At 43.6% G+C, this 14809-nt stretch overlaps 1 protein-coding gene across 6 annotated transcripts in view; it reads left to right on the top strand.

The window, feature by feature from the left end:
• Window positions 1–14809, top strand: part of TRIM66 (tripartite motif containing 66) — a 92733-nt gene that overhangs the window by 4739 nt on the left and 73185 nt on the right. For all 6 annotated transcript variants that reach the window (XM_090032658.1, XM_090032659.1, XM_090032656.1 and 3 more), the window contains exon 2: window positions 2861–4145. In XM_090032658.1, the coding sequence (XP_089888784.1) occupies window positions 3926–4145 (220 nt within the window). In that variant the 5' untranslated portion in view covers window positions 2861–3925. The remainder of the gene's footprint in view (window positions 1–2860; window positions 4146–14809) is intronic.

Here is a 14809-nt window from a genome sequence, read left to right as displayed (position 1 = left end):
GGCAGCAGACATTAACAGTAGCAGCTGGATGGAGCCACTGCTGTGAGGGCTGCCAGGAAGCGGTGTCTTCCCCCCGCCCCAGTCTGGTTACGCACACCATGGCCTGGGCTGCCCCCGGGCCGGGCAGAACCTAGGGACCTGCCACAGGCTGGATAGGATCCCTTGCTGGGCTGGATCCAGCTTGCAAGCTATATTTTCCCCACCCCTGTTCTAGTGTAATTGAATACATTTTTGTGAGTTTGGTAATTACTACAGTACTTGTGAAGAATGTAGGAGAAACAAGAAGCCAGTTATGTCCCTTGGATCTTTTCCTTTCAGAAATGGCATGTGAAGTTGCACCAAATACAATGAGCTTATCCATTAAGCATTATTTTCATGTTATTTAATACTAGTATTGTCACGCTGAATACAGCTTATTGTTAAAGGGGCCTTACATTCAAATCTTCAATCTGCTGCTGTTACAAATAGTAAATTTTAGATAGTTTTATGTAGGAGTGTAGGAGTACATGGTTCTTTGATATCTGCTGATTTTTTCCATCTGCTCCTTCAGTTGAGAATGCAATATAAGACAGATTTGAATATGCCTTAATATTCTGAATGGTTAAAATATTAAACAAAATCTCAAGCTCTTTTAAAAAAATGGGCAGGTAGTCATTTTTGAGCCCTTCATATTTGGTTTGTTTCATGTTTCTACATATGTTTTTAGAGAATCCGTTCTTTTTTGCTTTGAAAGTATTGTCAGTGGTTTCAGTGCAGCTCATGCTTTCTTTTCACATGCTAGCATGAATGGGTCAGTCCATGCCCCTGCCACATTTATAGAACTTCTTCAGGATCATTCAGAGCCTGAGAAGCTTCTTAAGCTATCCCCCATACATGTGAAAGTTGTGTTTACTGGTCCTGATGACACAGATGCTGGTAATATAATTTTACTCATTTTAAAGGGGCATTTATTTGTTTGTTTTCTGAAACCCTCATCCAGAAAATAAATCCTGCAGAAAGAGGCCTTCATTTTGGGAAAGATTAAAATAGCAACACTCTCCCTGGATGCTAAACACAAACGGGTACAGGCATACCTCGGAGATTTTGCGGGTTCGGTTCCAGACCACCGCAATAAAGCGAATTTCGCAATAAAGCGAGTAGCATGCATTTTTTGGTTTCCCAGTGCATATAACAGTTATGTTTACGCTATACTGTAGTCTATTGAGTGTGCAATAGCATTATGTCTAAAAAACAATGTACATACCTTAATTAAAAAATACTTTATTGCTAAAAAATGCTAACCATCATCTGAGCTGAATGGCGCTGATGGAAAAATGGCGCCGATAGACTTGCTTGACGCAGGGTTGCCACAAACCTTCAATTTGTAAAAGCGCAATATCTGCAAAGCGCAATAAAGCAAAGCGCAATAAAACGAGGTATGCCTGTATAATGCTCATTTGTTCTGTATACCACTCTAAATTACACCAGGACCCAGAGCAAACAGGAAGCTCTTTAGGGGTAGCTGATCTCAGTACATTGTTATTCTGATACCTCAGCACTAGATGGCAGAGAACTGATAATAGCCCATTAACAGTGAACAAACTGGCATTTTGAGATGAAGGCAGAGAAATGATACCTACACTGGAATAACGAACACTGAAATCCTTGATTCTTCCCTTGGTAATTCAACATTGGATTTAAAAAAGTTTGTCATCTGTCAACTCCTCTGTTACAGCGGTGTAAATATGGCAGGTATCTTAAGTACCCTATGCAATAAACAAAAGCTACTTAATGACTTTGTCTCATAGTACTATGCAAAATCTGTGTGTTGTATAACTCCTACTCAAGCGGTAGATGTCTTGCACTTGTGACAAATCTCTTCAAGTGTTTCACTCAGATGACAATTGAAGACTAAAGCTCTCTGGACACATTGAAACTAATCGCTTCACAATTATTCTTATTTATGGAAAGGGATTGCAAGCTATGGGAGTGGTATGTCATCCTGTTCACTCTGCTGTTCAAATCCACTCAAACAATACTGGCCTCTCCAGCCAGTATTGTTAAATAAATATTATCTGGGTTCAGTTTAGCAGGTTTCTTTTCTGCATTCATTGCTTTTAATCCTTTTAAGCTTTATCATGTCTTAAATGAGCTATGCCTTTACTTCTTGAGTGGCAGGAGAAAGTGGCTATGCAGTAGAATGGGAGCTTTGTGAAATGTGAAAACCCTGGTTTGCTAAGTGGCCTGTTTCCATATTTAATTCTGATAAATACACCATTCCTATTAAAGGGGAAATGAGAGAGGTTGATGAGACCTTCTTTGCCTCAGGTGATAGCCATTCACTCTTCACTCATTTCTTCTGATTCAGAAAGATATGTCTGAAGAGTCTGGGTACCAAATGATACCTGATAGCATGTATTTCAAAACAAAACGTTACTGATAGAAATGCCAGACCTTATTAGAATAGTTTTCCCTCCCTAATGGTATCTTTGCAAGTTGTCACATTGAAAGGTAAATCCCTGTAAAAGGGCTTGACATAAATAACTTTGAACATCAGGATTTATACCTGTTAGAAAGGCTGGGTTGAAAGGAAAGATGAGCTTTGAAGATTTACCTTAGCTACAAATTCTGTCACTAGTGCTTTGTGTATGTGAGGGGGTACGTTCTTAGCCTGCTTGAGCTGCATCTCTGCATTCAGTGCTCAATACTGATGACACTATGAGAGACAACACTGGATTGTTTTGTGGTTCACACGTCAACAGAATTGTTACCTAAGGGATGCACACGCTCTTCTGTGCAGAGGCTACTTGCACGTGCAGAAGTGGGGCATTCTGCCTCCCCGGTGTGCTGTGCTCTTATCTCATCTCATCTTATCTTACAGAAGCTCATCTGTGCTGGCACCACAGAGACAGTGGCTATGGATGAAGAGAGCCAGAAGATTTCCACTGGATTTTTCCCTGCCATTGCCCATGGGAGAAAACAACATCGATTGATACCACCCAAAGCTGTTTGAACTGCTTGCCCTACTTATGCTGATGAACTCCAGAAACAGTCATTGCAGGAGTTATGTTTCTAGTGGCCAGGCAGCAAAACCTCTTGAGGATCCGTGACCTAATGGGATGGAATCTCCAACTTCTCCCAGGAAGTAGACGGCACATGTTCATTCTTTGTTCTCTCCTTTTTTCTCAGAAAAAAAATGAGAAGGAAGCTTGAGGAGCTCTAACTTGTAAAGTTTCTCAATACACATGTGGGTTATTTCCATGATGGAACTGAAGTCTTGCTACGAGGTTCTGAATCTACAATGAGGCATGAACCAGAAAATATGCAGTTTGACTTGGAGAATCCCAGGTTGATAGTTAAGAAAAACACTGTTTTATTTATAAAAGGAGCAGGGCTGAGATGTTCTCTTCGAGAGGCAATAAGCAAGAAACCCCAAGGTGACATTTATGCTGAGTCCTACTATAGTTTGAGAGGCATTTTAAATCTATAAAAACAAGAATAGTCATAATTATAGGAAGTTTTATAGTTCTTTAAACAGCTTCTTAGGAGGCATTGCTGAAATAGGAAGGAATTATTAGGTATGTTAATCTCTATTTCCTTTACATTTTGGTTGTAAAATATGGGGGGGGGGGGACATGTTAAAAAGAATGTTGGAACACACCATTGCATTTTTTACTTGCTCAGAATGCTGCTGACCAGAATTCATCATATTAACATTCTTGTAAATAGATGCACAATACAGTTTGCCTCTGTTTTACCAAATTAACTAAATGGCATTTTGATTTTTTGGTGATTTGAAGAGAAATAGTTCTTTGGGACAAGATGGATATGCACTTTTCAGTTGCGAAGAACTTCTTCAGCGGAGCTAAACAAATGTGCATCTTGCTGCTAGCTTTTGGTTTTCACTTGAGTGATCAAGTGCTTCATTAAGTAGAAAGTGATTTTCATGAGCCATTTTGTGACTTTCAGTCCTCTTGATATCAAACTTTGGACTCGGAAAATGGAGAGCTTAGATCTGTTGAGGAATTGTTTGGTGTGCAAGCGGGAACTAAAGAGAAGAAACCCCAGATTGCTTCCTTGTCTTCATTCCTTTTGCAAGGACTGCCTTCCGGATTTGATTCAAGGATACAGATACACTCCCACAGAGAAGGAAATTCTCTATGAAGGTAACATTTGATGTGCTATATTTTGTACTTAACAAAGTTTATAACATGATAGTATAGTAACAGGCAAATTTAGAAAAGAAAACCTTTTCCTATTACACAAATATATTCTTCAAAATTAGAGCTTTAAAGGAAAAGCTGGGTGGTTTAACACAAGAAAAAACATAAGGTGGGCTGGATATCTATATTTCTCTTAGTTAATTTTTTCAGGGAAAAACAAAATATGTTAAAGAGAAATTAAATAATTAGGCAAAATATTGAAAGTCCCATAATTGGTTTTCCTTTTTTATTTTAAGCAAGCATAAAATCCTCAATGTTTGTCTTGTTATACAAAGAGATATTGCAAAGTAGCTGCTGCTAGACTACAACAGTTCTTTGAATACAGTGGTACTTCCAGATGTGTAGAGGGGGGGTTGTTTTACACTGAATGGGATCTTTCACATTGAGAGAGGAGGTCGTAGTACCTGGACTTCCACTACGCATATTGCAGTGCTGCAAAGTAATTCTAAGCTTTCACGTTCCTTTATTTTAAATGGAGTTTGGCTTTATCTGGGGTCGTAAGCAGATTATACTACATACTGTGTTGATTCAGGCTTTTAATAAAAATAAGCAAGATTCATGCACCGTAGTGGTCAGGAGATGCATTTCATTAATGTGCCTCTTTGGTGAGCCTGAAATTGTAGTTAGAGATTTTAGAAATAAATGCTCAGGTGTTTCTAAGCTATAGAATGACATACATACAATCAAGAACAGATGGCATTATACACAAAACTGGGAAATAGCTTGTTGATTGGAGAGTCCCCTTCAGTGAGGAAACAAATATTAATTGTAGGAAAAAAATCTATTCCTATTTTATACTCTTTATAAAGAGAATGAGTGTAATTTATTATTACATAAATACAAACTTTAGTGTATTCAGTTTTGTCACACCACATATGGTTCCAGAGCAATCACTTTAGAAACATTAAGGAAGACAAGGTTTCTGGCTTGAAGAGCTGCCAGCTTGAATTAGCTCTAGATAACCTGAACCCAGACACAAAGGTATGAATAAGAGACGAAAATAGAACAGTCACTTCCAGCAAATAATAAAGATAAGCTATTGCAAGTCTTCTAACATCCCTAGATATCCAATCCTATATGGCACCTATCATATATGGGTAAGTGGGATACCAGTCCTGAGCACTGATTTAGAGGAGGCATGAGAGTGGTAGCTGTTGCTGCTGCCTCCGATGCCATAGCCACCCACGGCACAGAGATTGCTTATTATGTGCCTGGTACCTGGTCCTGCAGGGTCTTTTTCGAGTTAGGTTCCCCTTTTTTCCAACTCAGTGACTGACCTAGCAGAGTCTCATTTTATGTCCCCTACTCTGAAAATGTTAACCTTGATCTCCATGTGTCTCAGTTTCCCCAAGTGGAGAATCAGATTAATGTGATCCTGGGATAAAATACACATAGTCATAATGGGGATTTATTATATCTTTTAAATATTCAATATGTATTTAAGTTGGTCTTGGGGAAGAGTCAGGAATTACTGGTATTTGATTACAGCTCAGATAAACCAAAGCCCTCATCTAGGACAAGGTTTTGCCAGCCTTCATATTGCTAAACCCTCTCTGCTTCCTAGCTTGTCCTGTTCTTGTCCTTAATCTGTAACAGGCTAAGAGAAATGCAGCGAAAAAAATCATCAACGGTAGTAACCCAGTAAATATAAGAAAGACACCAGGTGCAAATTACCCAATTAATATGAGAGCGATAGGAGCAGCAAAGAAACCACATCTGTGTCTCATTTAAATTAGTCACTGCCATAGCTAGTAAGGACTTGTCTGTATTAGAAAATGTAACTATGCTGAGGCACATTTGCATAGAATGGAGTGAACTGAAACAATGCTGTCCACAGCCTTGCAAGCAGCATAGAATAAATATTGTTAAGTCACAGATAGGTTGTAAAACACAGAACATGGCTTGTCTTACCTAGTCTTCCTTAACTGCTAGGTTGTGGTCAGCACCATATCCGTGAACTCTTCTATAACTGTGTTCAACCATAGTAACATTTCAGAATGATATTTCACAAGCCCTCAGTGCAATCAGGTGCAAAGTTGCTTGAACTGTGTAAATGTAAACACTAATTGTAAGGGAAAAAAATCATACCCACTATGAACTCTTTGTAAGGAGAATATGAGGTGAGAAAGTTGGTACATTTCCAAATGAAGGCAATCTAAGATAAACAGAATCTTTAACCATAAAGTTAGTTCCTGTATTTCAGTGAAGTATAAAACATAGTAGAGCTGTTTATTCCCCATTTGTGGTTTTTGTAGGACTGGGTAAGGTACTTGAGGGTGGCTGAGATTATACAGAAAGTAGTGGTAAGTTGTATCGCTGTGTTCCTGTTCAGGAAGAAGCATTAGAGAGATCTCCGAAGTAACCTGAACTCTCTTGGGTAATGCTGTGCCTTAGAATTTATTTGAGAGAGCTGTAGGTTTGAAAACAAGTGGAACTGATCTTGGTGAGTCACATCTGAGAACAGCCCTAATAATAGGGATCAAAGGTAAATGATCTTTGCTGATATTATGGGTACTAGGAGACCTTGGCGATCACTGTGTGTAGGTAGTTTGACTCTTGCTACCTTATTTTGCATCCCAATGTTATTTTCCAATCTTTCTTTGTCTGAGCCAAATAGTAATACAGGCCACATTTTTCTCAGGTGTGGCTCTGGGTGTGTACAGAAACCATGAGTTAGAGTGTCATTGAACCCAGCAGGTGTTTGCTTGTTGGTGGGGAGGGGGGCTTGGAGCCTGTCTGCACTTGTCCAACATGCAGGTGGGGGTACTTTAGCAGCTTTCTAGGAGGATGGCAAACCACCCCTCTGCCAGCTGGCAACTGTCAGCAATAGCCTTGGGGAAAGCAGGGGGCAGAGCCCCCCCCACCACACAGCCTTCCTCAGTTACCCTTCTTGGGGTCTTTGCCAGGCCTGTGAGGCAGGGGGCTCTATTTCCCCACTTCCGCCCTAGATCTGGGCGCAGCAGCCTCTGTTGCTGTCAAGAAGCTCACGTGGGGGGTGGGGAGAAGGGAGCCCCCCTGCTGCATGGGCCTGGCTCAGCTCCTCCCATGAGTAGTGGGACAAGAAGCACACACAGCTGGGGACAGGGTGCTCCCTTCCTCCCCTCCCCACTCCCTCTCCTGCTGTACAGGGAGGAGATGGAGATTTTCTGTCTCATCTCTGTAACAGCCCTGGCTTGGGACTGGGCCAGTGCTCACCAGTGCAAGTACCAGCCATCCCCATAAAGCTGCATGGGATGTGCATGGAATTACCCCAGATTAACCCTTGCAGGGAAACTGTACATAGATTCCGTAAAGGCTCCCCTAGTTGATACTACATGGGATGAAGGTTAAATTTTCCTGCAGTTCACCATTTTAATGGTGGGGGTCTACTACAGACCACCCAATGAAGGGGAAGAACTAGACCGGGAATTCTTAAGTCAGCTTATGGAGGTAGTTAGGTTAAAGGACCTGGTCATCATGGGTGACCTGAACTTTCCAGACATCTGCTGGGAAGAGCAGTCAGCCAGGTCTGACTGCTCATGTAGGTTCCTAGCCGAGATGCAGGACCTCCATCTAACCCAGAAGGTGCACAGCCCCACCAGGGGAGATGCTGGGTTGGATCTGGTCATGACCACGGGCAACGTGCTTGACCACCTGGGTGACAGTGATCATTGCCTGCTGGAATTCACCATCCAGTGCAAGGTGGCAAAGGCCTGCAGCAAGGCAAAACCCCTGGACTTCAGGAGGGCAGATATCAATAAGATAAGGAGACTAGTCAGGGAGGCACTGAGGTCCTGGGGGGCAGGGGAGTTGGGTGTCCAGGAAGAGTGGTCATTCCTTAAGGAGACAATCCTCCGAGCCCAAAGAGAGGTAATCCCAATGTGGATCAAAGGGGATAAAAGGGTGCAAAAGCCCCCATGGCTCACCAAAAGCATACTGGCTAAAAAGAAGGCGTATACCCAATGGAAAGGAGGGGCCATCACCAGGGGGGGCTATACCTCGGTTGCTCGGGGATGCAGAGGGGCAGTCAGGAAGGCCAAGGCGGAGATGGAACTGGGACTAGCTACCTGGATCAAGGACAACAAGAAGTCCTTTTTAAAATACACAGCGGGTAAAAAGAAGGTACCGGGTAACGTGGGGCCTGTGCAAGACACATTAGGAAATCTGGTCATCACACCAGACAGCAAAGCTAACCTATTTAACAATTTCTTTGCCTCCATTTTTCTGAGCAGGGACTGGATCACCCCCTCCACTGGGACCACTGTAGGTCCCAGGGGAGGTGCACCCAGGCCTAGGGTCAGTGAGGACCTAGTCAGGGAACTTCTGGAGAGACTGGGCATATTTAAATCAGCAGGTTCTGGTGATCTCCACCCCAGAGTGCTAAGGGAATTAGTAGAGGTCATTGTGGGACTCCTGGCACAGCTTTATGAGTACTTGTGGTGCTCTGGCAAGTGCCAGAGGATTGGAAAAGGGCCAATGTGGTTCCTATTTTCAAAAAAGGGAGGAAGGAAGACCCAGGAGACTATAGGCCAGTTAGTCTTACCTCAGTCCTGGGTAAGCTTTTTGAGAGAATTTTCCTGGTGCATGTCTGCAAGGGGCCAGCAGGTGAGATTATGCTTAGGGGCAACCAACCTGGGTTCATTAGAGGCAGGTTCACCAGGCAACCTGGTGGCCTTCCATGATTAGGTCACAAAATCCTTGGATGCAGGTGTAGCAGTGGACGTAGTCTTTCTGGACTTTAGGAAGGCTTTTGACACTGTCTCTCACCCCATTCTCATTAAAAAAATTGGGGGCCTGTGGCTTTGACACCTACACAGTCAAGTGGCTCACTAATTGGCTGGAGGGCCGCACCCAGAGAGTGGTGGTGGATGGGTCATTTTCGACCTGGAGGGATGTGGGCAGTGGGGTCTGCACTGTTCAACTTCTTCATTAGCGACTTGGATGGGGGTGTGAAAACCACCCTGTTCACATTCGCAGATGACACCTAAGATGTGGGGAGAAGTGGGCACGCTAGAAGGGAGGAATAGGCTCCCTTCCCTGACAGTTTACAGGGGTGGGCGGATGAGAACAGGATGGGTTTCAACACTGACAAGTGCAAGGTGGTTCACCTGGGGAGGAAGAACCAGCAGCATACCTACAGGCTGGGGAACTCTGTTCTCGTCAGTGCGGAGGCAGAAAAGGATCTTGGAGTCATTACTGATGCCAAAATGAACATGGGCCAACAGTGTGGGGAAGCAGTCAGGAAGGCCAAACATACCTTGTCATGCATCCATGGATGCATCTCAAGCAGGTCCAAGGAGGTGATCCTCCCCCTGTATGCGGCACTGGTCAGGCCGCAACTGGAGTACCGCGTCCAGTTCTGGGCGCCACACTTCAAGAGGGATGTGGACAACATGGAGAGGGTCCAGAGGAGGCGTGCCTGGGGGCAGCAGGGCAGGTCCTACGAGGAGAGGCTACAGGACCTGAACCTGTTCAGCCTCCACAAGAGAAGGCTGAGAGGCATCTAGTGGCTGTTTACAGACTAGTCAGGGGCGGACCAGCAGGCATTGGGAGAGTCCCTGTTTTCCCCGAGCACTACCAGGAGTGACTAGGAATAGCGGTCACAAGCTGGCAGAGGGTAGATTCAGGCTAGATATCAGGAGGCGCTACTTCAGTGTCAGGGTGGCTAGGATCTGGAACCAACTTCCAAGCGAAGTGGTGCTAGCTCCTACCCTGGGGGTCTTTAAGAGGAGGCTAGATGAACACCTCGCCAGGGTCATTTGACCCCGGTACTCTTTTCTGCCATGGTAGGGGGCCAGACTTGATGATCTGCTCGGGTCGCTTCCGACCCTGGCAACTATGAATTTTAAAAGCACTCTGCAGCTGTGAACATTTCTTGCATTACAGCTACAGTGTGCTTTTGGGGGCCTCAGCACGTGTGAAATGTAGCATCTGTACAGACCCTATGATGAAAAGTGGAACATTTCAGAGAAGGACTGGAGGGAAGCTGCAATGAATTTCTTGCCACAAAGTAAGTACCACCAGCATAAGCTGGAGGTAGCTGCAGGGGAGAGGCAGCCCCCAGCCACGCAGGGGGAGGAGAGGGCATGCTTCCTCCCATTGTCTCTTTTTCTGGTACTGCCCATCAGAGGGTATGGACATCCAGGACAAACTGAGTTGTGAGAGTTTCCCTTGCCCTTTGCACATCCTTGGGTCACCCCTTCAGAATCTATACATAAGCACCCACTTGATGGGGAGCCACCTTTTCCTTTGGAAGATGGGGCCAAGATCCAGACTCATAAATGACAGAAAATATAACTCAAGAACATGTGTGGAAGAAATACTGAACTGATAAAACTTAAGTAAAGCAGAGCTTAAATCTAAGGCAAGGTGCCATTGACTGCTGCTGTTTTGCCCACTGTTTTCTTTGTGTGACTTTACACTCAGCTGAAAATATGTAACTTTTCAGCTGGAAAGCCAAATGTCATGTGGCAGTCTACCCCACGATTCCAAGCTGTGTAACATTCCAGATATAGTCAGGGATGTCCAAAAATGCACCCAGTAATGTTAGCATTTATGTATACTGATTTGTTTTTAATGAGAAAAAAGTGTTTTGTTCTTTATGGAACAAGTTAAATCACTCTGTCTCTGTTTTATACAGAATTTTGGTATGGCGTATGAAGACTACAGGTTCCAGCATACAGTTTTCCATCTTGGTCTAAGTAAATATATTTAAAAAGGAAGGTGTCTGTTTAGCTCTGCAAACATAGTTACTTCATAGATCAAACTCTGGACACTTTTGCATTAAGACTGCCAGACTACAAGAACACCGAATGACCCTATCTTGATGCAACATCACATAATGCAAGTGATGCAATGTATTGCATCTGTTAATTCTGAAAGAGAATACCCATTTGTTTTAATTAGCCATCTACCCTAAGGGGTCACAGCAGATGCAAAATCTGAATTGTTCCAGAAAGGGAAATAAATTTATCACAGAAGGCAGAAAAGCATCTCTGCTCTTTGCAAGCTATAGATTTGAGTCTGCCTAAATAGAATTGAGGGAATTTGGCTCCTTTCACTCTGTTATTCAGCTGCCAGACCCAAAAGGCAAGAAAACAGTTGGGTTTGGTTAAATAAATATGAAGCTGTAGAAGGAGAGTAAGGGGTATGTCTTTGAAACTGTTTCCTATAGCCCATAATTGGGTCTCCAAGGAAATGTGAATTATGCTGGCAGCTCTGAGCACTAGCTAATGCTCTTTGAGAATAATTATCCTGATATTGGTGGGGGAGAGAGTGAGGCAAAAGGTGCAATGTCTGGACAGCAGGTAGAATTGAGATGTATATGTTAATCCTGGTACCTCTTTATGATGATCAATTTTGTGGGTAATGATAGATTAATTATCTGCATTGATTTATTAAGCAGACACTTGTTCTGAGCTTTTTGTGTTAAAACCTGCCATGGAATAAGATCTGGAGGATCTTGAAATGGAGCTGGGACTATGGTCACTTGATGCTTAGATTAGAAGCTGTATATCTGTGATCTCTACTCTCCTGATGAGGAGGTTACAGTCTTTACGTTTAGAGGTGGATGTCACCAGTTATTTAGGCCTCTGCCCCTTACAGATTGGATTACTACTATATGCTTTATTTACAGTGGAAAATGAAGGCCAAGGAGAAACTTCAGCTCTTTTCTTATTGGTGCTTCTCTCGGGGAATGTATGTATAGCCCTTGGGGTCAAGAAACTACACAAACTTCCATTTTATCCCAGGGCCAGTTCAGGATGTCAGCTTTCCTTAACAGACCTCATTAAGGTCAGGGTCCTGTCTACCACAGAAACTACCACTTCCCTTGTGCGTTAGCCAAGCTGCTGCAGTTTGGCTTCACTAGATTTGTACATTTGGGGATCAGTTGTTCTCTGGAATTCCTTCCCTGTGTGGTCTAACAGAGTCCATGCTTCCTTTACCTACAGGTCACCTGCTGCAAGGCTGACATGTTTCCTGTGACAAGGTGGCATTTGGGCAGGTGCTGGGGTTCAGTTTAGGTGGCAGAATTTCATTGCTTGTCTCATTTTGATACCCCAAACGTGCAATTTGGAAACTGAAATTCAGCTGAACAGTGGGGCTCTGATTGCTTGTCTGTTCTCACCTGTGTAAGCATTCTGTGTATCCGCAGTTTGGTTTCCTTTGCTGACACAGATGGTGAAGCTGGGATGAATTAACTAGATCTGCAATACAGAGAAACAAAGTCCTGTTTGGCTGTGCGTGGTGTAGGGCTGGTCTGTGCTGTGCCAAGATGGTGGTGGTGCATACTGCATGTAGCACATGGGTCCAATCTGTGACACTAGTGCTAGACCAGCCCTGAGCACTGGATCTGAGGCTAGTCTGGATCAGGCCATAGACCAGCCCCATGTGCTGGATCCAGTGCGCAGGGCCAGTTTGCAGTGCACTCCTCTCAGACTGGCCCCAAGTGCCATGCATGGGGCTAAGCCAAGGTTGGCACTTGCTACATACCACTGTGGGCCTGGAGCTGCTGTGTGCACTTCAAGCAGCATATGCAGCCAGTCCGGGGCATGTGCTGCATGTGGTGCCCACACCAGTCCAGCCATGTGGGCTGGCTCCAGCAGGTGGGGCCAGTGTGTAGAACTGATTTGGCCCACAGGCCGGCATCAAGACGCTCATTTTGCACACAAGGCTGGATATGTTTGACACCCCTGCTCCACATCTATGCTGCACCATGTATTACTCCTTCTTGCACATTATCTGATGGAACATTTTTTTGGGAGTCACTTTAAAACACAGTAGTCCTCACTGGTCTTAAATACCTACTGATAGGTTAGATATACTGATCATAGCTATGTGCATCTATGAGTAGGGTCCTATTTAAATAATGGCGAGATGGCTGTGATCAGCTCACAGCACACAGAGATGATTTTATGGTATTTTGCAGTGACTTTACCCCTTAGCATTGATTGGTGGAGAGGCCCTGCCCCTCAGTTTTGTTTAGCAGAGGTCCCAGGGGTGGGAGGAAGGACAAGGGATGCAGCTGCTATCTTGATTGTTGGCTGCCCTATTCGTGCTGCTTCGCCAGCCAGCTCCCCTCCTGGGAACAAGAACTACCAGCATTTTATTTTTGTTAAATTGTTTTTGTTGTTGATTTTGTGGACAATCCCAGATTTTGTGGTTTTTGCAAAACCACAAATTAAGTTGGTCCCTTTCTATGCGTGTCTACTTTAAGTGTTAGCTTGCATGTAGCTTATTCCTCATGGGGCAAGTCCAATTTTTGCATCTTTGTCCACTTTTTGAAGTCATAACTCTATCACATCATAATAGTCTCCACACCAATGAGTAGTGATGTCATAAACAGAAGATTAATGACTACAACTGATAAGTAAACAGCAGGAGCTAATAAACTACTGGGAAAAGTATCACATATTTATGCAAATATTCTTATCTCCTTCCTGCCAAAGTAAATGGCATACATAGATATGGCATCTTGACAGCTCTGACCCATAAATTAGCTTAATTTTCTATTTCTAGAAATAGAAAATTTTGACAGCAACAACTGGATCTGATGTGGACATGATTTCATAGATTTTCATAGATTTCTTAGACATTAGGGCTGGAAGGGACCTTGGAAGATCATCACGTTCAGCCCCCCGCCCAAAGGGCAGAATGTCAGCTGGGGTCATAGGATCCCAAAAAGATAAGCATCCAATTTTCTCTTGAAGGTGTTCAATGTAGGTGCTTGAACCACCTCTAATGGCAGGCTGTTCCAGAACTTGGGGCTCAGACTGTAAAGAAAGTCTTCCTTATGTCCAGCCTGAAACAGTCTTGCAGTAGTTTATAAGTGTTTGACCTCGTCATCCTTTGGGGTGCTCTGGTGAACAAACGTTTCCCCAGGTACTGGTGGTCACCCCTGATAAATTGGCCATCAGCTCACCCCTGAGCCTGCGCTTTTCCAGACTAAAGAGCCCCATAGCTCTCAGATGGTTGCACCAGAGCCGAATTTGGCTCTTGCTCTTTTGATATGCAGGTTCTGTTGTTTGAATCCTATAATTCCATGTTGGATTGCTATTTAGATGCAGTGATTGCATCATTCTTCATACGTATAAACAGTGAGTCTCTGGGGGCAATGCTGACTACCCTTTCCTTCACCATTAATGCTGTAATAATATATTTAAATGAGCTATTTGTAAAGTACAGGTTCCTCAAACAAATGAACATTGTTGTTTTTAGGTAGCACTGAGCGATGAAGCCTGGATAGATTTGTAGGGAACAGTCAGCAAAGAGTGCCACGGGAGCAAAATTTTGAGACCCTAATTTAGCTAAAACTGAGAGAGCCCCATTAGCTTCCTTCTGGGCACGTATTGCAATTACACATGCAGGTTTGAAAGAAGATTCAGGAAGAAATAAAGTGGGTGCTTCTTTTTATTGTGCTGCTGTGGGACATTTCAACTTCAGGAAAGATAGACCAAGAAAAGTTTACAAGGGCCTAAATGCAACTCAGCAGGTGAGCTCAAGAAGGAAGGCAAGAGAAGAATAAGTTTGATGTTTGTGTGCATGATGACACATCTCAACCCTGCTTCTTTGCAATGTTTCTTGACTGAAGAAGGGAAAGCTGTCCCAGGTGCTTAGCAGAAATGTCT

Source organism: Crocodylus siamensis, chromosome 2, assembly GCF_052110815.1.
Source record: "Crocodylus siamensis isolate JL-2025a chromosome 2, ASM5211081v1, whole genome shotgun sequence".
Lineage (NCBI taxonomy): Eukaryota > Metazoa > Chordata > Crocodylia > Crocodylidae > Crocodylus > Crocodylus siamensis.
This window is presented reverse-complemented; position numbering and strand designations above follow the sequence as displayed.